General features: G+C 67.4%; 1 protein-coding gene across 34 annotated transcripts in view; it reads left to right on the top strand.

Moving 5' to 3' along the window:
- Nucleotides 1-18,151, top strand: part of PLEC (plectin) — a 54,874-nt gene extending 36,723 nt beyond the window's left edge. For 33 of the 34 annotated variants that reach the window (XM_077847603.1, XM_077847600.1, XM_077847602.1 and 30 more), the window contains 20 exons: nt 31-185; nt 273-582; nt 667-744; nt 844-1,005; nt 1,140-1,244; nt 1,353-1,448; nt 1,649-1,774; nt 2,741-2,893; nt 2,985-3,139; nt 3,224-3,350; nt 3,452-3,635; nt 3,715-3,872; nt 3,986-4,164; nt 5,189-5,327; nt 5,462-5,818; nt 5,898-5,981; nt 6,152-6,256; nt 6,357-6,455; nt 7,350-10,730; nt 10,831-18,151. In XM_077847603.1, coding sequence (XP_077703729.1) covers nt 31-185; nt 273-582; nt 667-744; nt 844-1,005; nt 1,140-1,244; nt 1,353-1,448; nt 1,649-1,774; nt 2,741-2,893; nt 2,985-3,139; nt 3,224-3,350; nt 3,452-3,635; nt 3,715-3,872; nt 3,986-4,164; nt 5,189-5,327; nt 5,462-5,818; nt 5,898-5,981; nt 6,152-6,256; nt 6,357-6,455; nt 7,350-10,730; nt 10,831-17,049 — 12,372 coding nt within the window. In that variant the 3' untranslated portion in view covers nt 17,050-18,151. The remainder of the gene's footprint in view (nt 1-30; nt 186-272; nt 583-666; nt 745-843; nt 1,006-1,139; nt 1,245-1,352; nt 1,449-1,648; nt 1,775-2,740; nt 2,894-2,984; nt 3,140-3,223; nt 3,351-3,451; nt 3,636-3,714; nt 3,873-3,985; nt 4,165-5,188; nt 5,328-5,461; nt 5,819-5,897; nt 5,982-6,151; nt 6,257-6,356; nt 6,456-7,349; nt 10,731-10,830) is intronic. The other variant, XM_077847629.1, reaches the window with a different exon arrangement.
- The last annotated feature ends 3,780 nt before the right edge of the window (nt 18,152-21,931 follow it).

Raw genomic sequence — 21,931 nt, 5'->3', positions numbered from 1 at the left:
AGGCCCGAAGTTGTGGGCGCCACCCTGCAGGACGTGCGGCTGCTGGCTGCGAGCAAGGCTCCACAGCGGGCGGCCGAGGTGGAGCGGGACCTTGACAAGGCAGATGGCATGATCCGGCTGCTGTTCAACGATGTGCAGACCCTCAAGGATGGGCGGCACCCGCAGGGAGAGCAGATGTACCGCAGGTGGGCCGGGGCCCTTGCTGGGGGCGGGGTCTTCACACAGCCTGGTCTCAGCTCATGCCGCCAACTGCCCCCCCCAACCGCCCCCAGAGTGTACCGCCTGCACGAGCGCTTGGTGGCCATCCGAACCGAGTACAACCTCCGGCTAAAGTCCGGCGTAGCTGCCCCCGTGACCCAGGTGACTATGCAGACCACGCAGAGGCGCCCTGAGCTCGAGGATGCCACGCTGCGCTACCTGCAGGACCTGCTGGCCTGGGTGGAGGAGAACCAGCGCCGGGTGGACAGTGCCGAGTGGGGCGGGGACCTGCCCAGTGTGGAAGCGCAGCTGGGCAGCCACCGTGGCCTGCACCAGTCCATTGACGAGTTCCGGGCCAAGATTGAGCGGGCGCGGGCTGATGAGGTGTGTGTGCACCCCGGGGTGGGCAGTGGCGGGGGGGGACCTGACCCCGGCCACTGTGAGTTACATACTTTCCGTCTCCTGCAGGGCCAGCTCTCCCCTGCCCCCCGGGGCACCTACAGGGACTGCCTGGGCCGGCTTGACCTGCAGTACGCCAAGCTGCTGGTGAGTGGGGGGCAGGAGGCATGGGGGGGTGGGCAGGCAGGGGGTGGGGGGCTGGGCTCGGGGCTGTGGCCTGCTGACAGAGCTCCTGCCTGCCTGCAGAACTCCTCTAAGGCCCGTCTGCGGTCCCTGGAGAGCCTGCACGGCTTTGTGGCGGCTGCCACCAAGGAGCTGATGTGGCTCAGTGAGAAGGAGGAGGAGGAGGTGGGCTTCGACTGGGGGGAGCACAACTCTAACATGGCCGCCAAGAAGGAGAGCTACTCGGTGAGGCTACCCTGCCCCGTTGGGCCCTGGGCGCTGGCTGGTCCCCCAGCAGGAGCCTTGGGGGTGCATATGGGAGGCTGGTGGGCCTGGCGTGGCCCTGACGCCATCCCTGAGACCCACTGCCTCTGTGTCAGGCTCTGATGCGCGAGCTGGAGGTGAAGGAAAAGAAGATCAAGGAGATTCAGAGCACCGGGGACCGGCTGCTGCGGGAGGGGCACCCTGCCCGGCCTACAGTGGAGGTGGGGGGCCTGGGTCCTCGTGGCTGGGAGGTGGGTGGGCTGTGTGGGACCTCCCTGGGGATCCTAGTGGCTGGACGGGAGCCTGAGAAGGCAACTGTGGGCCCCCAGTCCTTCCAGGCCGCCCTGCAGACCCAGTGGAGCTGGATGCTTCAGCTGTGCTGCTGCATCGAGGCGCACCTGAAAGAGAACACCGCCTACTTCCAGGTGAGAAGGGGGCCCCTCCCTCTCCACAGGCCCAGCCGCAGCATCCCGGGGGCCCCGGACCACTCCTGGGGAGGCAGGGCCCCCTCCCTGTGTCCATCTGCACACGACTAAGCGATTTCTGTGCATCCCGTGGAGCTCGGGTCATAGTGTCTGCAGCATGTGGCCCTGGAGGCCCAGCATGACCGCTCCTTACCTCCTAGTTCTTCTCGGACGTGCGGGAGACTGAGGAACAGCTCCGGAAGCTGCAGGAGATGCTGCGCAGGAAGTATATCTGTGACCGCTCCATCACCGTCACGCGCCTGGAGGACCTGCTACAGGATGCCCAGGTGAGTGGACCGTCTAGGCCTCAGCCGGCCCAGGGCTCTGCAGCTAACGAGAGGTGGGCAGTGAGGCCTGGAGGGATGAAGGCAGGTGGTCGTCAGAGTCCGAGACTGGATGGCAGAGGTGTGGAGGTGGCAGGGCACAGGGCAAGCGGGAAGCTGGGAGAGGCTGTCTCAGCATCCGGGCCACGTGGACGCTCACCAGAGCGTCACTCTGGTGACAAGAGGGGCCGGGGGTGCTGGGGGAAAACGACAAGGGTCGGCCAGCGCCGTGGGTAGGGGTGTGGGGGTCCTGCAGTAGAGGCAGGTGGCTGCCGTGAGCTCCTCCATCGCTTGATCCACTGGATCCGCTCAGGGCAAGCAGAGGCCAGGGTCAGCCTCCCCGTCGCTGGCACTGTGGACAGCCCAGTCACATTTTGAGCCTGGTGTCAGGGCAGGCAGGGTCCAAAGGGCTGCGTGGGGCAGAGAGGAGTGCTGGGGTCTCCTGGGCGTGCTGGTGGGGGGCCCCTGTGGGCTGTAGCTGGGGTCAGTGGAGGCCTGAGAGCCATTGTTGGGGAGGCACGGGAGATCCAGGCGGTTTCAGGGTGGACTCTGACCTCAGCTTCCAACAGTTCCTGATGGGGTTTGGCCCCTTGGTTGGGGCTGGACGGGAGGAGGTTGGTGTCCTCAGCAGGAGGGGGGGTGGAGGGGAGAGGACATTGCAGGACCTGAGTGCGGCTGGGGCTGCTCTCCTGGACGGCAAGGTGTGGGGCCCCAGGACGGGGAGCCCTTAGTCCTGCCCAGGGAGAAAGGAGGCTCCGTGAGGTCTGTCGGGCCAAGCCCCGGGTTGCTGCCTCAGCCACACCTCTTGCTTCCCGGCACCCCAGGGGCTGCAGGGGGGGGGTCGCCTCAGTCTTGGGGCAGAGGCCGGGGTGCCTTGCTCATTGCTGGGGCAGGAGCATGGGTCTTCACAGGGCCTCCTCTCCCTGGCAGGATGAGAAGGAGCAGCTGAACGAGTACAGGGCACACCTGTCAGGGCTGGCCAAGCGGGCCAAGGCTGTCGTGCAGCTGAAGCCCCGAGACCAGGCCCAGCCTGTGCGGGGTCTCGTGCCGCTGCAGGCTGTGTGTGACTACAAGCAGGTGGAGGTGAGGCCCGGCCCAGCGGGCCTATGGGTGGGGAGGGATCTGGCTGGGTGGGGCGTAGGCGTGGCCACCCTGTGATGACTCTGTGCTCTAGGTGACTGTGCACAAGGGTGACCAGTACCAGCTGCTGGGCCCCGCACAGCCCGCGCACTGGAAGGTGCTCAGCAGCTCTGGCAGTGAGGCCGCCGTGCCCTCTGTGTGTTTCCTCGTGCCTCCGCCCAACCAGGAGGCCCAGGAGGCCGTCAGCAGGTGGGTGGTCTGGGACACGGCAGCTGGAGTGGGTGGCAGTGGGCCGGGCCCCCCGCAGCACTGACCATGCCGCTGCCCTGCCAGGCTGGAGGCCCAGCACCAGGCCCTGGTCGCGCTGTGGCACCAGCTGCACGTGGACATGAAGAGTCTCCTGGCATGGCAGTGCCTCAGCAGGGACGTGCAGCTCATCCGCTCCTGGTCCTTGGTCACGGTACGACTTACCCACCGGGCCACGCTCGGGGTGGGGTTGGGGTGCCTTCCTGCGGGCCGGGCCCTCCCTTGCCCTCGCTCAGCCCCGAGTGCCGCCCACAGTTCCGGACGCTGAAGCCCGAGGAGCAACGCCAAGCCCTGCGCAGCCTGGAGCTTCACTACCAGGCCTTCCTGCGGGACAGCCAGGACGCTGGGGGCTTTGGGCCTGAGGACCGGCTGCAGGCCGAGCGCGAGTACGGCTCCTGCAGCCGGCACTACCAGCAGCTGCTGCAGAGCGCGGAGCAGGGTAGGCGGAGGGCGGGCACGGTGGGCGGGGGGCCTGGCGGGGGGCTGGGGGGCGGCCCTGTGAGCAGACATGTCCCCAGGTGCACAGGAGGAGTCCCGCTGCCAGCGCTGCATCTCTGAGCTCAAGGACATCCGGCTGCAGCTGGAGGCCTGCGAGACCCGCACCGTGCACCGCCTGCGGCTGCCGCTGGACAAGGAGCCCGCGCGAGAGTGTGCGCAGCGCATCGCCGAGCAGCAGGCATGCACCCGCCCCGCCCCGCTCCCTGCCCCACTCCCTGCCCTCCGCAGCCTTCACCGGGGGCCTGGTGTCGCTCCCCAAGCCAGCTTGTCCCCTACATGCTTTCTCCTCAGAAAGCACAAGCTGAGGTGGAAGGACTAGGCAAGGGTGTCGCCCGGCTCTCTGCGGAGGCCGAGAAGGTCCTGGCCCTGCCCGAGCCGTCACCTGCCGCCCCCACCCTGCGCTCAGAGCTGGAGCTGACCCTGGGCAAGCTGGAGCAGGTCCGCAGCCTGTCTGCCATTTACCTGGAGAAGTGAGTGCGCCTGCGGGGGCCTGGGACGGTTCTGAGCAGACGGGGCTTGACCGCCCAGTGCTGGCTGGGACAGCAGGGTCTGCTGAGGGATCCGGCCAAGACGGCCAAGACGTGGGTGTGACCAGAGGGGTCGGCCCTGCTGTGCTCTGAAGGTGGCACTTCTTGGTGACCAGCCGTGGGGGGAGGAGGGAGGCGCAGCTCGGTGGGACGTCGGGGCCGGGGGCAGGAGAGTGAGGAGGGCAGGCTGAGGAACCCCAGGGTGGAGGTGGCCTTGGCCTGTAGGTTCAGACGAGGGGCTGGGCCGGGGTTGGGGCACTTCTTGGTGGAGGGTGGGGATGAGGAACTGCAGAGGCCTAGCGGCTGAGGTCTTCTCCGGGGCCTGCCCCCATCCCTCGGGCGTGCTTGCTCCTGTGCCCCTGGGAGATGCAGCCTACCCAGGCTCCATCCCCTCAGGCCCCCTGCCACCCACCCACAGGCACCCCTTCTCTCCTTTGCTGCTGATCCCAGCACAGATGTGCACGGGCTCAGACTCTTGGAAGGACGGTGGGCGAGTTTCTGCCCCCTTCCCTCTGTCTCAGCACTGACTGGGCTTCAGGGCCAGTTGTTGTTCTGTAACGTCATCGACATGCCCGACTGTTAGCCGTTCTTTCTCCACAAAAGCAGACGTGTCGTGTCAGGAGACGTGTCGTCAAGCACACATCTGATACAAGGTGTTGCCGCTTATGCGGTCTCAGGTCTGGAAGGCCGAGCGCTCCCCACCGGGCTCTAGGGGCAGCAGCCTGGAGGTCTCTTCTGCCTCCAGGTCTTGGAGCTCGCTATCTCCCTGGACAGCACAGCTGCCTCCAGGACTCAGTCCAGAGCTAAAGTGTCCATGTGTCCCCGAGCTCCCCAGCCACCCTCTCCCCGAGGCCTCTGAAGCCAGTGGGTGCAGCTCAACTGACCACCAGGACTGTGCTTCCACTGCATGGCACTCGGTCCCCGCTCCCCCCAGCCCACCCTGTGCTGAGCCCCATTCTTCCCGCAGGCTCAAGACCATCAGTCTGGTGATCCGCAGCACGCAGGGGGCTGAGGAGGTGCTCAGGGCCCACGAGGAGCAGCTCAAGGAGGCCCAGGCTGTGCCTGCCACCCTTCCGGATCTTGAGGCCACCAAGGCTGCGCTGAAGGTACTGCTGCTGGGCCTGGGCCTCACCGTGAGGGCCAGGGGCACAGGGCAGCATGGGCGGCATGGCGGCCAGAGGCAGGGCCTTGGAACTGAAACCACACCTGCCTCCCTGTTCCCCACCCCGCCCCCCTGCAGAAGCTGCGGGTCCAGGCGGAAGCACAGCAGCCCGTGTTTGATGCCCTGCGGGACGAGCTGCGGGGGGCTCAGGAGGTGGGGGAGCGGCTGCAGCGGCAGCACGGCGAGCGGGACGTGGAGGTGGAGCGCTGGCGAGAGCGGGTCGCACCCCTGCTGGAGCGCTGGCAGGCTGCACTGGCCCAGACCGACGTGAGGCAGCGCGAGCTCGAGCAGCTGGGCCGCCAGCTCCGCTACTACCGCGAGAGCGCAGACCCGCTGGGCGCCTGGCTGCAGGACGCCAAGCAGCGGCAGGAGCGGATCCAGGCCGTGCCGCTAGCCAACAGCCAGGCCGTGCGGGAGCAGCTGCAGCAGGAGAAGGTGGGTGCGGCCCAGGCCCCGGTGGGAGTGGGTCCGGAGGGGGCGCGCCTTGTGGCCGCTGACCACCCTCCCCTCCCAGGAGCTGCTGGAGGAGATCGAGCGGTATGGCGAGAAGGTGGATGAGTGCCAGCAGCTGGCCAAGCAGTACATTAATGCCATCAAGGTGAGGCTTCCTGGCTTCCTGCTACCTGCACGGAGGCTTGGCCGCCCGAGGAGGTCTTGCTGGGCCCTCCGCGGTGCCCCCTAGCCCAGGCCACACCCGCAAGAGCCTGGAGCAGGTTCCAGGGTACAGCGAGGGGAATGTGAAGCTGGCGGCTGTTGTTGTCTTCGCAGGACTACGAGCTTCAACTGGTCACGTATAAGGCGCAGCTGGAGCCAGTGGCCTCCCCAGCCAAGAAGCCCAAGGTCCAGTCCGGGTCTGAGAGCGTCATCCAGGAGGTAGGGCCGGGGGTGCTGCTGCTGGGGCTGGGCGGGGTGCACGGGCCCTGTGGCTCAAGGCAGGCCTGACCCCGGATGCCTCCTTCCCCGTGGCCCCCAGTACGTGGACCTGCGCACGAGGTACAGCGAGCTCACCACGCTTACAAGTCAGTACATCAAGTTCATCCGCGAGACCCTGCGGCGCATGGAGGAGGAGGAGGTATGTTCTGTTGGGGTGGGAGTGCCATCTTCCTGCCCGCCCCGCCCCGGTGCTGCCCTGGGAACCTGAGACCACTCAGGACGACTCGCCCCTCCTCTCCTGCCTGGTGCTGTCAGCACCCTCCCCTGCAGCACGGCCCGCCCCCCCTTGCCATGGCGCTGCACTGCTGTCCCCGTGGTGGCTGGCACCTCCTCTCCTCTGTTGGCACGTGCCCCCTACCAGGCGTCCTCCTGGCTCTCTTGTGTCTGTTCCTCATGGGGGTCCACGTGGTCTCTCCGCTTGGCCACTTGCCATGGAAGGGCTGGGGACAGAGGGTCCCGGAGTGTCTCGGCAGGGCAGGTGGCTCCCTGTCCGTTCCTTCTGCTTCCTGGGTGGATTCGCCGTCTGGCCTACGTGCGGTCTCCTCTCTGCAGGCTTGCAAGCCCTGGGGGCTGCGCTGCTGTCTCACACTGGCTGCCCCGGCTCAGCTCAGGGAGAGGGGCCCTGTGGGCAGAGCCCAGCCAGCAGGTGTTCAGCAGCACTCTGGCAGGGCGGTGTGGTGGGCGCGGCTCGCACGCCCTGCGAACTTCCTGCTTTGCTCTCTCTCTCTCTCCCTGTCCATCTGTCTCCATGGCCTGTCTGCGGGAAGAGGGGAGGATGCCTGGGCCTCCTTCCCCAGGCTGGTGAGCACGGTGGGGCCAGGCTGCGCTCGCTGCCGAGTGCCCTGGGCGGGTGCACGCTGTCTCCCTCGGCCGCGCTGTGACCTCTGTCCTCCCTTGACCCTCCCACCCCCACCCCCGCACCGCGCTGTCGGAGTGAACTGTGGTGGTGGTGCCATGTCCTGTGAGTGCCCGGCGGCCCGCCCTGTGCTCACGGCTCTCTCTGGTTCTCTCCCTCTCTCTGCCGCCGCCGCAGAGGCTGGCTGAGCAGCAGCGGGCAGAGGAGCGGGAACGGCTGGCCGAGGTGGAGGCCGCGCTGGAGAAGCAGCGGCAGTTGGCCGAGGCCCACGCGCAGGCGAAGGCGCAGGCCGAGCGGGAGGCGGAGGAGCTGCAGCGGCGCATGCAGGAGGAGGTGGCACGGCGGGAGGAGGCCGCGGTGGACGCACAGCAGCAGAAGCGGAGCATTCAGGAGGAGCTGCAGCACTTGCGGCAGAGCTCGGAGGCCGAGATCCAGGCCAAGGCCCGGCAGGTGGAGGCCGCAGAACGCAGCCGGGTGCGCATCGAGGAGGAGATCCGCGTGGTCCGCCTGCAGCTGGAGGCCACTGAGCGCCAGCGGGGCGGGGCCGAGGGCGAGCTGCAGGCCCTACGTGCGCGGGCGGAAGAGGCCGAGGCGCAGAAGCGGCAAGCACAGGAGGAGGCGGAGCGCTTGCGGCGGCAGGTGCAGGACGAGAGCCAGCGCAAGCGGCAGGCAGAGGCGGAGCTGGCCCTGCGCGTGAAGGCCGAGGCCGAGGCGGCCCGAGAAAAGCAGCGGGCCCTGCAGGCGCTCGAGGACGTGCGGCTCCAGGCCGAGGAGGCGGAGCGGCGCCTGCGGCAGGCGGAGGCCGACCGGGCCCGCCAGGTGCAGGTGGCCCTGGAGACGGCGCAGCGCAGCGCAGAGGTGGAGCTGCAGAGCAAGCGCGCCTCCTTCGCCGAGAAGACTGCGCAGCTGGAGCGCACGCTGCAGGAAGAGCACGTGGCCGTGGCACAGCTGCGCGAGGAGGCGGAGCGGCGGGCTCAGCAGCAGGCGGAGGCCGAGCGCGCCCGGGAGGAGGCGGAGCAGGAGCTGGAGCGCTGGCGGCTGAAGGCCAACGAGGCACTGCGCCTGCGGCTGCAGGCGGAAGAGGTGGCCCAGCAGAAGAGCCTGGCGCAGGCTGAGGCCGAGAAGCAGAAGGAGGAGGCGGAGCGGGAGGCGCGGCGCCGGGGCAAGGCGGAGGAGCAGGCCGTGCGGCAGCGGGAGCTGGCCGAGCAGGAGCTGGAGAAGCAGCGGCAGCTGGCAGAGGGCACCGCGCAGCAGCGCCTGGTGGCGGAGCAGGAGCTGATCCGGCTGCGGGCCGAGACGGAGCAGGGAGAGCAGCAGCGGCAGCTGTTGGAGGAGGAGCTGGCGCGCCTGCAGCGGGAGGCGGCCGCAGCCACGCACAAGCGCCAGGAGCTGGAAGCCGAGCTGGCCAAGGTGCGGGCTGAGATGGAGGTGCTGCTGGCCAGCAAGGCGCGCGCAGAGGAGGAGTCCCGCTCCACCAGCGAGAAGTCCAAGCAGAGGCTGGAGGCCGAGGCCAGCCGGTTCCGCGAGCTGGCCGAGGAGGCCGCCCGCCTGCGTGCCTTGGCTGAGGAGACCAAGCGGCAGCGGCAGCTGGCCGAGGAGGATGCGGCCCGGCAGCGGGCGGAGGCGGAGAGGGTACTGGCCGAGAAGCTGGCCGCCATCAGCGAGGCCACGCGGCTCAAGACCGAGGCCGAGATCGCCCTCAAGGAGAAGGAGGCGGAGAATGAGCGTCTGCGGCGGCTGGCGGAAGACGAAGCCTTCCAGCGGCGGCGGCTGGAGGAGCAGGCCGCCCAGCACAAGGCGGACATCGAGGAGCGGCTGGCGCAGCTGCGCAAGGCGTCAGAGAACGAGCTGGAGCGGCAGAAGGGGCTGGTGGAGGACACGCTGCGGCAGCGGCGGCAGGTGGAGGAGGAGATCCTGGCCCTGAAGGCGAGCTTCGAGAAGGCAGCTGCCGGCAAGGCGGAGCTGGAGCTGGAGCTCGGGCGCATCCGCAGTAACGCCGAGGACACACTGCGCAGCAAGGAGCAGGCTGAGCTGGAGGCCACGCGGCAGCGGCAGCTGGCGGCTGAGGAGGAGCAGCGGCGCCGCGAGGCCGAGGAGCGCGTGCAAAAGAGCCTGGCTGCTGAGGAGGAGGCCGCGCGGCAGCGCAAGTCTGCCCTGGAGGAGGTGGAGCGGCTCAAGGCCAAGGTGGAGGAGGCCCGGCGCCTGCGTGAGCGAGCGGAGCAGGAGTCGGCTCGGCAGCTACAACTGGCCCAGGAGGCCGCCCAGAAGCGGCTGCAGGCCGAGGAGAAGGCGCACGCCTTCGCCGTGCAGCAGAAGGAACAGGAGCTGCAGCAGACACTCCAGCAGGAGCAGAGCATGCTGGAGCGGCTGCGGGCCGAGGCGGAGGCGGCGCGGCGGGCGGCCGAGGAGGCGGAGGAGGCGCGGGAGCGGGCCGAGAGGGAGGCAGCACAGTCCCGGCGGCAGGTGGAGGAGGCCGAGAGGCTGAAGCAGCTGGCCGAGGAGCAGGCGCAGGCCCAGGCGCAGGCGCAGGCCGCCGCGGAGAAGCTTCGCAAGGAAGCGGAGCAGGAGGCGGTGCGGCGGGCGCAGGCAGAGCAGGCCGCCCTGAAGCAGAAGCAGGTGGCCGACGCCGAGATGGAGAAGCACAAGAAGTTTGCTGAGCAGACTTTGCGGCAGAAGGCGCAGGTGGAGCAGGAGCTGACCACGCTGAGGCTGCAGCTGGAGGAGACCGACCACCAGAAGAGCATCCTGGACGAGGAGCTGCAGCGGCTGAAGGCCGAGGTGACTGAGGCAGCCCGCCAGCGCAACCAGGTGGAGGAGGAGCTCTTCTCTGTGCGCGTGCAGATGGAGGAGCTGAGCAAGCTCAAGGCACGCATCGAGGCGGAGAACCGTGCGCTCATCCTCCGCGACAAGGACAACACTCAGCGCTTCCTGCAGGAGGAGGCCGAGAAGATGAAGCAGGTGGCAGAGGAGGCCGCCCGGCTGAGCGTGGCCGCCCAGGAGGCAGCCCGGCTGCGGCAGCTGGCCGAGGAGGACCTGGCACAGCAGCGGGCCCTGGCGGAGAAGATGCTCAAAGAAAAGATGCAGGCGGTGCAGGAGGCCACTCGCCTCAAGGCCGAGGCGGAGCTGCTGCAGCAGCAGAAAGAGCTGGCGCAGGAGCAGGCCCGACAGCTGCAGGAGGATAAGGAGCAGATGGCCCAGCAGCTGGCTCAGGAGACGCAGGGTTTCCAGCGGACGCTGGAGGCGGAGCGGCAGCGACAGCTGGAGATGAGCGCCGAGGCTGAGCGCCTCAAGCTTCGTGTGGCCGAGATGAGCCGGGCCCAGGCCCGCGCCGAGGAGGACGCCCAGCGCTTCCGCAAACAGGCCGAGGAGATCGGTGAGAAGCTGCACCGCACAGAGCTCGCCACGCAGGAGAAGGTGACACTGGTACACACGCTCGAGATTCAGCGGCAGCAGAGTGACCATGACGCCGAGCGCCTACGGGCGGCTATCACCGAGCTGGAGCGTGAGAAGGAGAAGCTCCAGGAGGAGGCCACGTTGCTGCAGCAGAAGTCTGAGGAGGTACCGGCCATCCCTCCACATGCACGTGGGTGGGCCCTGGGTGGAGGCCCGCTCTCGAGGGTCCCCTGATGTCCCTGACTGTCCCCTCCCCTCTTTCTAGATGCAGGTGGTGCAGCAGGAGCAGCTGCTGCAGGAGACGCGGGCCCTGCAGGAGAGCTTCCTGTCAGAGAAGGACCGCCTGCTGCAGCGGGAGCGCTTCATCGAGCAGGAGAAGGCCAAGCTGGAGCAGCTCTTCCGGGACGAGGTGGCCAAGGCGCAGAAATTGCGTGAGGAGCAGCAGCGGCAGCAGCAGCAGATGGAGCAGGAGCGGGAGCAGCTGGTGGCCAGCATGGAGGAGGCCCGGCAGTGCCAGCGCGAGGCCGAGGAGGGCGTGCGCCGCAAGCAGGAGGAGCTGCAGCTTCTCGAGCAGCAGCGGCAGCAGCAGGAGCGACTGCTGGCCGAGGAGAACCAGCGGCTGCGCGAGCGGCTACAGCGCCTGGAGGAGGAGCACCGGGCCGCCTTGGCGCATTCGGAGGAGATCGCCGCCTCGCAGGCCGCGGCTGCCAAAGCCCTGCCCAACGGCCGGGATGCGCCCGACGGCCCAGCCGTGGAGGCAGAGCCTGAGCACGTGTTCGATGGCCTTCGGCGGAAGGTGCCAGCCCAGCGGCTGCAGGAGGTGGGCATCCTGAGCGCAGAGGAGCTGCAGCGGCTGGCCCAGGGCCGCACGACAGTGGCCGAGCTTGCTCAGCGGGAGGACGTGTGCCAGTACCTGCAGGGCCGCGGTGGCATCGCTGGGCTGCTGCTCAAACCGGCCAACGAGAAGCTGAGTATCTACGCGGCCCTCCGGAGGCAGCTGCTGAGCCCAGGCACGGCGCTCATCCTGCTGGAGGCACAGGCGGCCACTGGCTTCCTCCTGGACCCCGTGCAGAACCGACGGCTGACTGTCAACGAGGCTGTGAAGGAAGGCGTGGTGGGGCCCGAGCTGCACCACAAGCTGCTGTCGGCCGAGCGTGCCGTCACCGGCTACAAGGACCCCTACACTGGTGAGCAGATCTCGCTCTTCCAGGCCATGCAGAAGGAGCTCATCGTGCGCGACCACGGCATCCGCCTGCTGGAGGCCCAGATCGCCACGGGCGGCATCATCGACCCGGTACACAGCCACCGGCTGCCCGTGGACGTGGCCTACCAGCGCGGCTACTTCGACGAGGAGATGAACCGCGTGCTGGCCGACCCGAGCGACGACACCAAGGGCTTCTTCGACCCCAACACGCACGAGAACCTCACGTACCTGCAGCTGCTGGAGCGCTGCGTGCTCGACCCCGAGACAGGCCTGCGCCTGCTGCCCCTCACGGACCAGGCCGCCAGGGGCGGTGAGCTGGTCTACACCGACTCCGAGGCCCGGGATGTGTTCGAGAAAGCCACTGTGTCTGCACCGTTCGGGAAGTTCCAGGGCAGGACGGTGACCATCTGGGAGCTCATCAACTCCGAGTACTTCACGACGGAGCAGCGGCGGGATCTGCTGAGGCAGTTCCGCATGGGCAAGGTCACCGTGGAGAAGATCATCAAGATCGTCATCACGGTGGTGGAGGAACACGAGCAGAAAGGCCAGCTCTGCTTCGAGGGCCTGCGCGCCCTCGTACCCGCCGCCGAGCTGCTCGAGAGCGGGGTCATAGACCACAACCTCTACCGCCAGCTGCAGCGGGGCGAGCGCTCTGTGCGAGAGGTGGCCGAGGTGGACGCCGTGCGGCGGGCCCTGCGGGGCACCAGCGTCATTGCAGGGGTGTGGCTGGAGGAGACAGGACAGAGGCTGAGCATCTACGAAGCCCTGAAGAAGGATCTCCTGCCTCCAGAGGTAGCAGTGGCTCTCCTGGAGGCCCAGGCCGGCACTGGCCACATCATTGACCCCGCCACGAGCGCCCGGCTCACCGTGGACGAGGCAGTGCGTGCTGGCCTGGTGGGGCCCGAGCTGCATGAGAAGCTGCTGTCGGCCGAGAAGGCCGTGACGGGCTACAAGGACCCGTACTCGGGGCAGAGTGTTTCTCTCTTCCAGGCCCTGAAGAAGGGCCTCATCCCCAGGGAGCAGGGCCTGCGTCTGCTTGATGCCCAGTTGTCCACGGGTGGCATCGTTGACCCAAGCAAGAGCCACCGCGTGCCCATGGACGTGGCCTACGCCCGGGGCTACCTGGACCAGGAGACCAGCCGAGCCCTGTCGGCGCCCCAAGACGAAGCCAAGACCTACCACGACCCCAGCACGCAGGAGCCCGTCACCTACGGCCAGCTCCAGCAGCAATGCCGGCCCGACCCGCTGACGGGGCTGAGCCTGCTGCCGCTCTCGGAACAGGCCGCTCAGGCCCGGCGGGAGGGGCTCTACTCCGAGCTGCAGGCCCGTGAGACCTTTCAGAAGACCCCCGTGGAGGTCCCCGTGGGCAGCTTCAAGGGCAGGACGGTGACGGTGTGGGAGCTCCTGAGCTCCGAGTACTTCACGACTGAGCAGAGACAGGAGCTGCTGCGGCAGTTCCGCACGGGTACCGTCACCGTGGAGAAGATCATCAAGATCGTCATCACCATTGTGGAGGAGGTGGAGACTGTGCGGCAAGAGAGGCTGTCGTTCAGTGGCCTCCGTGCCCCGGTGCCAGCCAGCGAGCTCCTGGCCTCTGGGGTCCTCAGCAGGACCCAATTCGAGCAGCTCAAGGATGGCAAGACGTCGGTGAAAGACCTATCAGAGCTGAGCTCCGTGCGGACGCTGCTCCAGGGCAGCGGCTGCCTGGCCGGCATCTACCTGGAGGAATCCAAGGAGAAGGTGACCATCTACGAGGCCATGCGGCGGGGCCTGCTCAGGCCCAGCACGGCCACTCTCCTGCTCGAGGCGCAGGCGGCCACGGGCTTCCTCATCGACCCCGTGCGCAACCAGCGCTTGTACGTCCATGAGGCTGTGAAGGCGGGTGTGGTGGGGCCCGAGCTGCACGAGAAGCTGCTGTCGGCCGAGAAGGCCGTGACCGGCTACAAGGACCCGTATTCGGGCAGCACCATCTCGCTCTTCCAGGCCATGAAGAAGGGCCTGGTCCTTCGGGAGCATGGCATCCGCCTGCTGGAGGCCCAGATCGCCACGGGCGGCATCATCGACCCGGTACACAGCCACCGGCTGCCCGTGGACGTGGCCTACCAGCGCGGCTACTTCGACGAGGAGATGAACCGCGTGCTGGCCGACCCGAGCGACGACACCAAGGGCTTCTTTGACCCCAACACGCATGAGAACCTCACGTACCTGCAGCTGCTAGAGCGCTGTGTGGAGGACCCCGAGACGGGCCTTCGCCTCCTGCCCCTGAAAGGCGCCGAGAAGACGGAGGTGGTGGAGTCCACGCAGGTGTACACGGAGGAGGAGACCCGCAGGGCGTTCGAGGAGACGCAGATCGACATCCCTGGCAGCGCCGGCCGCAGCGGCTCCACTATGTCCCTGTGGGAGGTGATGCAGTCGGACCTGATCCCGGAGGAGCAGCGGACCCGGCTCATGGCGGACTTCCAGGCTGGCCGCGTGACTAAGGAGCGCATGATCATCATCATCATCGAGATCATTGAGAAGACCGAGATCGTGCGCCAGCAGAACCTGGCCTCCTATGACTACGTCCGGCGCCGTCTCACTGCCGAGGACCTGTACGAGGCCCGGATCATCTCCCGCGAGACCTACAGCCTCCTGCGGGAGGGGACCAAGAGCCTCCGACAGGTGCTTGAGGAGGAAGAGGCCTCCCGCTACCTCTACGGCACGGGCTGCGTGGCCGGCGTCTACCTGCCGGGCTCCAGGCAGACACTCACCATCTACCAGGCCCTCAAGAAGGGGCTGCTGAACGCCGAGGTGGCCCGCTTCCTGCTGGAGGCGCAGGCGGCCACGGGCTTCCTCCTGGAGCCCGTGAAGGGCGAGCGGCTGACTGTGGACGAGGCCGTGCGCAAAGGCCTGGTGGGCCCCGAGCTGCATGACCGGCTGCTCTCAGCGGAGCGGGCCGTGACCGGCTACCGCGACCCCTACACCGAGCAGACCATCTCCCTCTTCCAGGCCATGAAGAAGGACCTGATCCCCACCGACGAGGCCCTGCGGCTGCTAGATGCCCAGCTGGCCACGGGCGGCATCGTGGACCCGCACCTGGGCTTCCACCTCCCCTTGGAGGTGGCCTACCAGCGTGGCTACCTCAACAAAGACACGCACGACCAGCTCTCAGAGCCCAGCGAGGTGCGCAGCTACCTGGATCCGTCCACGGACGAGCGCCTCAGCTACACGCAGCTGCTCCGGCGGTGCCGCCGCCACGAGACCAGCGGCCAGATGCTCCTGCCTCTCTCGGACGCCCGCAAGCTGACCTTCCGCGGGCTGCGCAAGCAGATCACGGTGGAGGAGCTGGTGCGTTCGCAGGTCCTGGACGAGGCCACCGCGCTGCAGCTGCAGGAGGGCCTGACGTCGGTGGAGGAGGTCACCAAGAACCTGCAGAAGTTCCTCGAGGGCACGAGCTGCATTGCGGGCGTCTTCGTGGATGCCACCAAGGAGCGGCTGTCGGTGTACCAGGCCATGAAGAAGGGCATCATCCGCCCTGGCACGGCCTTCGAGCTCCTGGAGGCGCAGGCGGCCACTGGCTACGTCATCGACCCCATCAAGGGGCTGAAGCTGACCGTGGAGGAGGCCGTGCGCATGGGCATCGTGGGTCCCGAGTTCAAGGACAAGCTGCTGTCGGCCGAGCGCGCCGTCATTGGCTACAAGGACCCCTACTCTGGGAAGCTCATCTCCCTGTTCCAGGCCATGAAGAAGGGCCTCATCCTGAAGGACCACGGCATCCGCCTCTTGGAGGCCCAGATTGCCACGGGCGGCATCATCGACCCCGAGGAGAGCCACCGGTTGCCTGTGGAGGTGGCCTACAAGCGCGGCCTCTTTGATGAGGAGATGAACGAGATCCTGACTGACCCGAGCGATGACACCAAGGGCTTCTTCGACCCCAACACGGAGGAGAACCTCACGTACCTGCAGCTGATGGAGCGCTGCATCACGGACCCCCAGACGGGCTTGTGCCTGCTGCCCCTGAAGGAGAAGAAGCGGGAGCGGAAGACGTCCTCCAAGTCATCGGTGCGCAAGCGCCGCGTGGTGATCGTGGATCCCGAGACAGGCAAGGAGATGTCCGTGTACGAGGCGTACCGCAAGGGCCTCATCGACCACCAGACGTACCTGGAGCTATCCGAGCAGGAGTGCGAGTGGGAAGAGATCACCATCTCGTCCTCGGACGGCGTGGTCAAGTCCATGATCATCGACCGCCGCTCAGGCCGCCAGTACGACATCGACGAGGCCATCGCCAGGAACCTCATCGACCGCTCAGCACTGGACCAGTACCGCGCGGGCACGCTCTCCATCACGGAGTTCGCGGACATGCTGTCAGGCAACGCTGGCGGCTTCCGCTCCCGTTCCTCTTCCGTGGGCTCCTCCTCCTCCTACCCCATCAGCCCCGCCACCTCCAGGACCCAGGCGGCCTCCTGGTCAGACCCCACCGAGGAGACGGGCCCCGTGGCCGGCATCCTGGACACGGAAACGCTGGAGAAGGTGTCCATCACGGAGGCCATGCGCCGCAACCTGGTGGACAACATCACCGGGCAGCGGCTGCTGGAGGCCCAGGCCTGCACGGGCGGCATCATCGACCCCAGCAGCGGTGAACGCTTCCCCGTCACGGACGCCGTCAGCCGGGGCTTGGTGGACAAGATCATGGTGGACCGCATCAACCTGGCGCAGAAGGCCTTCTGCGGCTTCGAGGACCCGCGCACCAAGACCAAGATGTCGGCTGCACAGGCCCTGAAGAAGGGCTGGCTGTACTATGAGGCGGGCCAGCGCTTCCTGGAGGCGCAGTACCTGACGGGCGGCCTCATCGAGCCCGACGTGCCGGGCCGCGTGCCCCTCGACGAGGCCCTGCAGCGGGGCATGGTGGACGCCCGCACAGCCCAGAAGCTGCGGGACGTCGGCGCCTACTCCAAGTACCTCACCTGCCCCAAGACCAAGCTCAAGATCTCGTACAAGGACGCGCTGGACCGCAGCATGGTGGAGGAGGGCACGGGGCTGCGGCTGCTGGAGGCCGCCGCCCAGTCCAGCAAGGGCTACTACAGCCCCTACAGCGTCAGCGGCTCCGGCTCGGCCGCCGGCTCGCGCTCCGGCTCGCGCACGGGCTCCCGGGCTGGCTCCCGCCGGGGCAGCTTCGACGCCACCGGCTCCGGTTTCTCCATGACCTTCTCCTCGTCCTCCTACTCTTCCTCAGGCTACGGCCGCCGCTACGCCTCAGGGCCCGTGTCCTCCCTGGGGGGCCCCGAGTCCGCGGCGGCCTGACCCACTGCCCGCACCCCGCCCTCCCGCTCTGCATGTGGCCCGGCTCCCCGCTCAGGCGTTGGGGTCTTTAACGTTTAAAGGTGTCTTCCTCCCAAGCGGTGCCTAAAGTTTAACCAAAAAGAAAAAAAACCAGACTAATGTATGAATATTAAGCTGCTGTCCAGACGGCCCGTGTCCCGGGGGATTCATCCCTCAGGCCTTCCTGCTCCTGTCTACCTGCCACTCACCACAGCCAGGTGCCTTGGAGGGTCCTGAGCCAGGCCCCCAGCCCAGCCCGCCGGTCTCTCCGGGGAGGGTTTTGTCCGGGCAGGGTCCCCGCAGCCCTACTCTCCGGGCTCACGGACGCCCAACCGCCCGTCCCAACCGCCCGGGGACATGGGGCTTGGCGCCGGGGCCAGCAGGGCCCTCAGGACCAGCTTTCCTCCCCGTTTCCAGGACTGACTTCCTCGCTCAGCGGACCTGCTGGGGGGGGGGCGCTGGGTCCGCATCTCTTCCGGCCTGCCCGGAGGAGTCCCTGCCCCACAGGAAGATGAGGGTCCAGTCTACAGAACCAGCTGGCCCTGCTGGGCCTCCCCTGTGCCTGGCTCCTGCCTGGCCCCACGCCCCAGCCCGTGACACTCTCCCAAGACCCCAGGCCTCTGGCTTCAGCCTTCCAGCCTCAGCCCCCTAGTAAGTGCCTTCAGTGTCCTCCCTCCCACCCCAGGCCCCGAGGACCCAGATCTGGGGTGGGAGGGAGGCCCTCCTGGTGAAAGACTCGCCACGGGCCCAGCTCCCGGGCACGCCAGCCCCCGGGTTGGGCTGGGTACGGCTGGGGCTTCTGCAGGGCTCTGCTCCCCTGCGGCGCCCCCGGGTGCTTCCTGCCTGTCTCTGGCGGGAGCCTTACCCTTCGTCTGGCGCCGGGACAGGCAGCCCAGCCCAGGGCCACCCCTCCCGTTCCACCTTGGTGGCTTCCACCCCTGCCTCCACCCTCTGAGCTTTGCATGTCCCACTAACCCAGGCAGGCGGCGGGTGGAGGCGCCAGGCTTCCGGCAGTCTCCATGAACACTAACCCGACCATGGGTGGGCCTGCAGCGCTCACCCCAATAAAAGCAATTCCAACCTCTGTGGTCCTACGTGGCTTTTCTGTCCTGGGGCCCCGTGTGTGCTGGGGTGGGGGGGTCCCGTGCCGTAGGCCCCGAGCGTGGCCGGGGCAGAGGAGCAGGGCCCGGCCCAACACAAACCCACCCGAGCAGAGGCCAGGTGGCCCGCTCCCCCGCCCCCTGGGCCCGCAGGATTCCGTTCGCCGCTAGCACTTCTGTCCCAGGGGGTCTGCATGCTCTCAGGTCAGCTAACATGGGCTGCCCCTAGCCCCCCCACCCCGCAGCCCCTCTGGGAGGATGCACTTGAGAGCCGCAGCAGCTGGGCGGCGGGGGCATAGCCTCCTCTCTTCCGGCCCCCAAGTCCACGCCGTGCCCCTCGCATCTGGTTGGTGCCAGCCTCCAGGGATCTTTCTGGGAAAACCTCCAAGAGCAAGAGCAGCGCCCCTGAGCCATGGGGCCGGAGGCCACAACTGATGCTTTCCTGCCCGCTTTGCCCTGGGTGAGGGCCGCCGACCGAGACCCCGGTCCTTGGGCGTCTGAATCCGGGTTCCCGGCTCCTTGTCTGGCTCTGCCCTTTGGCCCCGCTTCCGTTTACAACAGGGCGTGGGGATAAACGCCCAGTCGCCGTGTCCCGGCCAGGTGGCAGCCACAGTGAGCCCCCTGTCGCAGGTCCCTGGCCGCCGGCTCTCTGGCGCTGCTGCTCCTCCTGGGCGCTGCTGCTTCTCCTGGGCCTGATGGTCTCACACGGCCCCCGGTGCAGTCCTGGGAAGCGCACATGCCCCAGTGGGCCCCGGTGAGCGTGCTGGGTGGGCCGCAGCTTCCACCCCTGGTTCCCAGACCCAGGTCCCCCCTCCTGGGGCCACTGAGGCAAGAAACCAGCCCCATCCTGAGGGACGGCACTGCCCGGCCAGCAGCGTCTGTGGGGTCCTGGTCCGGGCGCCCAGGCCACGTCGGCAGTGGGACCCGGGCAGGCCGAGCCCAAAGCGCCTGGAGCACAGGTGGCCTGAAGGTGACTGTCGGCCGGGCCACCTCACCCAGCAGCGGCCCCGCAGCTTCTGCAGGGACCTGGTCGTTGGATTAAAAGGGCAGACGGTGCGCAGCAGCCTTGCTGACCCCTGCCGTTGCAACCGGGAAGCGATATTTTATATTTATGAGGCTGCGGGGCCTGGGAGGAGCTGGATCAGCCCGCAGCGACCCTGACCCGCGTGCCCCCGTAGAGACCCGTGTCCAAGCACGCTCACCCTCTGAGGTCCTGAGGTCAGGACTCGGCGCACAGATGGGGCTACGGCTCACCCCGCTCGTGGCCCGGAGAGCCGTGCCCTTGGGTGCGGCCTGCGTGGCAGCCACGCTGACGTCACCCACCTGCTACCAGAGAGCAGCCTGGGCCCAGTGGCCCACGGGCACTGGGAACACAGTACACTTCCCAGGCCGCACCCCACCCCGGCCGTCAGGTCCGTTCCCCAGACGCAGCCTGTGGTGGTCGCTCGGGTGCGTCTGGCTTATGGAAGTCGTGCTGTCGGGGGCTGTGAGGACGGCCGGGCCAGGGCCCGTGTCCAGCTGGGGGGTGCCCATAGCTGGTACCACGGCCACCTCCCAGCCATTCATTCACTTGAGAGTGAGCACGAGCAGGCCGAGGGGCAGAGGGAGACGCCGCCGCCCCGCTGAGCAGGGAGCCTGAAGCGGGACTCAATCCCGGGACCCCGGGGTCATGACCTGAGCCGCAGGCAGGCGCTTCACCCACGGAGCCCCCCAGGCGCCCCCAGGATTTCACCTGAGAGGTTGCTTCTCCAGCGACAGGGACCTGAGCTGCGACCCTCCGCATCGGTCATTGGCCAGCGGCTGCCCCGGGTGAGCACGCCGATCCCGTGAGGGGGTCTGAGGACGGCCGGCAGCGTCTGCGTTAACGGTGACAGCAGCAGCGACGCGATAGGCCTCGGCGTCCGGCAAACGCCTCCCACCATAAGGTTCCCAGGTAAATCCTAACGAATATGTCCTCAGATACCTGAGGTCACAAAACAGAGAAGGAGATTCCCCGGGGGGTGGGGGGTGGGGGACAAGACTTTGGAGCACAGCCGGCACTTCCCTGGACTGTTTGTTGACTCTGGGAACCCAGAGCCTCAAGTCTGAACAGGTCCTGGGATGCAGAGCGACCTGCACGAGCCGAGGTTCTGGGTGAAATCTGGGTCCTCCTCAGTCTACACGTGGTGAACACATGCACCAGGGAAACCCTGCCGCTGGCAGATGGTGCCAGAAAGGAAACCCCCCAGCCTCAGTCTGGGTACTGCAGGAAGAGCTTCTACTGGAGACATATGCACACATATGTTGTCAGCCCAACGTGGAGCCTGATGCGGGGCTTGAACCGGCGACCGTGAGCCCGGGACCTGAGCTGAGATCAAGAGTGGGCTGTTTAGCGGACTGAGCCACCGGGCGCCCCTTGCACTGCATATTCATAATCCAGGTCTTCCCCCTGCGTATTTGGGGGAACCACATGCGGAGACACTAAGTCAGCACGGCCCCTGATGGATGACGAGCTGGTGCGGGGCGTGAGCCCACATGCCTTCTCTGCAGGTCTCGTCCCCGGGATGTCACAGGATGCCCAGAGCACACGCTGGGCCCCCTGAACGCCATCTCACCATTCAAAAGCAAGAGAGTGGAAATGTGGTGCGTCTGCCAGTTAGAGCCCCGACAGGAAGCGGGGTGCTGGCGAGAGTTTAAGGAAGGGATGGTTTACACAGATGTGGGCGGGGGAGGCCGGCGGTGCGGGAGGGCCACCCGAGCTGGCCGCCACACGTCCTCCATCCTGGCGGAAAACTGCCGGTTCTGTTTTGATAGAATGGATCTCTTTTCCCTGTTCCCAAGGGTGCTTTTTCTTCTGTTTACGTGCCTGGTTTTGTAAAGTCCCCGGTGACAATAGGACAAACTTTATCATCAAAACATCTGACCCCAGTCAGGGAACATGCAGGGGCTTGGAAGTTCTAGAAGCCCAGCGAAATTGTCGCAGCCTGGTCAGGGAGGCAATCGGGCTGCCCCAGACCCGGGGCCGTGGCAGCAGGTAATTCTTCAGTGTGAGGGATGGACCAAGGTGTGCTCCAGCCGGGGCCAGTGCCCCTGGGATATGTGGGTGTCATGGTTCAGGGACTGAGAAGCTGAGCCTCTCGGCCCTGTGGGGACCATGCCCGCTGATGGCAGAGGGCCTGGCACGGGAGACGGGAGGCCTACAGGCCCACGTGCCCAGTGAGCACGCATCCACCTGCTGAGGACCTCTCCGGGCAGCTCCACACGTGTGGGCGGCGCCTTGGTGGCAGCACAGGCGTGGCAGGCAGGACCCAGGTTCCTATCTCCTGAACTCTGACCCCTTCAGGTTCGCCCTCCAGGGCCCGGTGGTAGCAGTGTGCCCAGGCTCCGCCTCCCCAGGCCCAGCCCAGATGAGCTGTCCTGGTTTCCGGGCCGCAGCTGTTGCGGCTGACCCCCGTATTCAGCCCAGCCCACGTTTCCCCAGCAGGCCCCACCTGGAACCGACCGCCCTGTGAGCCCTGGACTTCAGGGGGTGACGGGAGAAGAGCGGAAGCCGCCAGCCTTCCTTCCAGGCAGAGAGGCCAGCGGCTCAGGCAACTGTGGCTGCCTGGGGCGGAGGCCGGGAGTCCCCTGGAGGAGGCCTGGCCTTCACCGAGCCTATGCTTTGGCCTCCAGGCCCCAGTGGCATCTCAGCTCCTGTCCCAACAGGACATCTGTTCCACAGACCCAACGTGAAGCAAGAGAGTGCCACCCAAGCAAGACAATCGGCCGCCCTGGGCACCCCGGGC

Source organism: Canis aureus, chromosome 14, assembly GCF_053574225.1.
Source record: "Canis aureus isolate CA01 chromosome 14, VMU_Caureus_v.1.0, whole genome shotgun sequence".
Taxonomy (NCBI): Eukaryota; Metazoa; Chordata; class Mammalia; order Carnivora; family Canidae; genus Canis; species Canis aureus.
The sequence above is the reverse complement of the archived record's forward strand: the minus strand, read 5'-3'. Positions and strand labels throughout refer to the sequence as shown.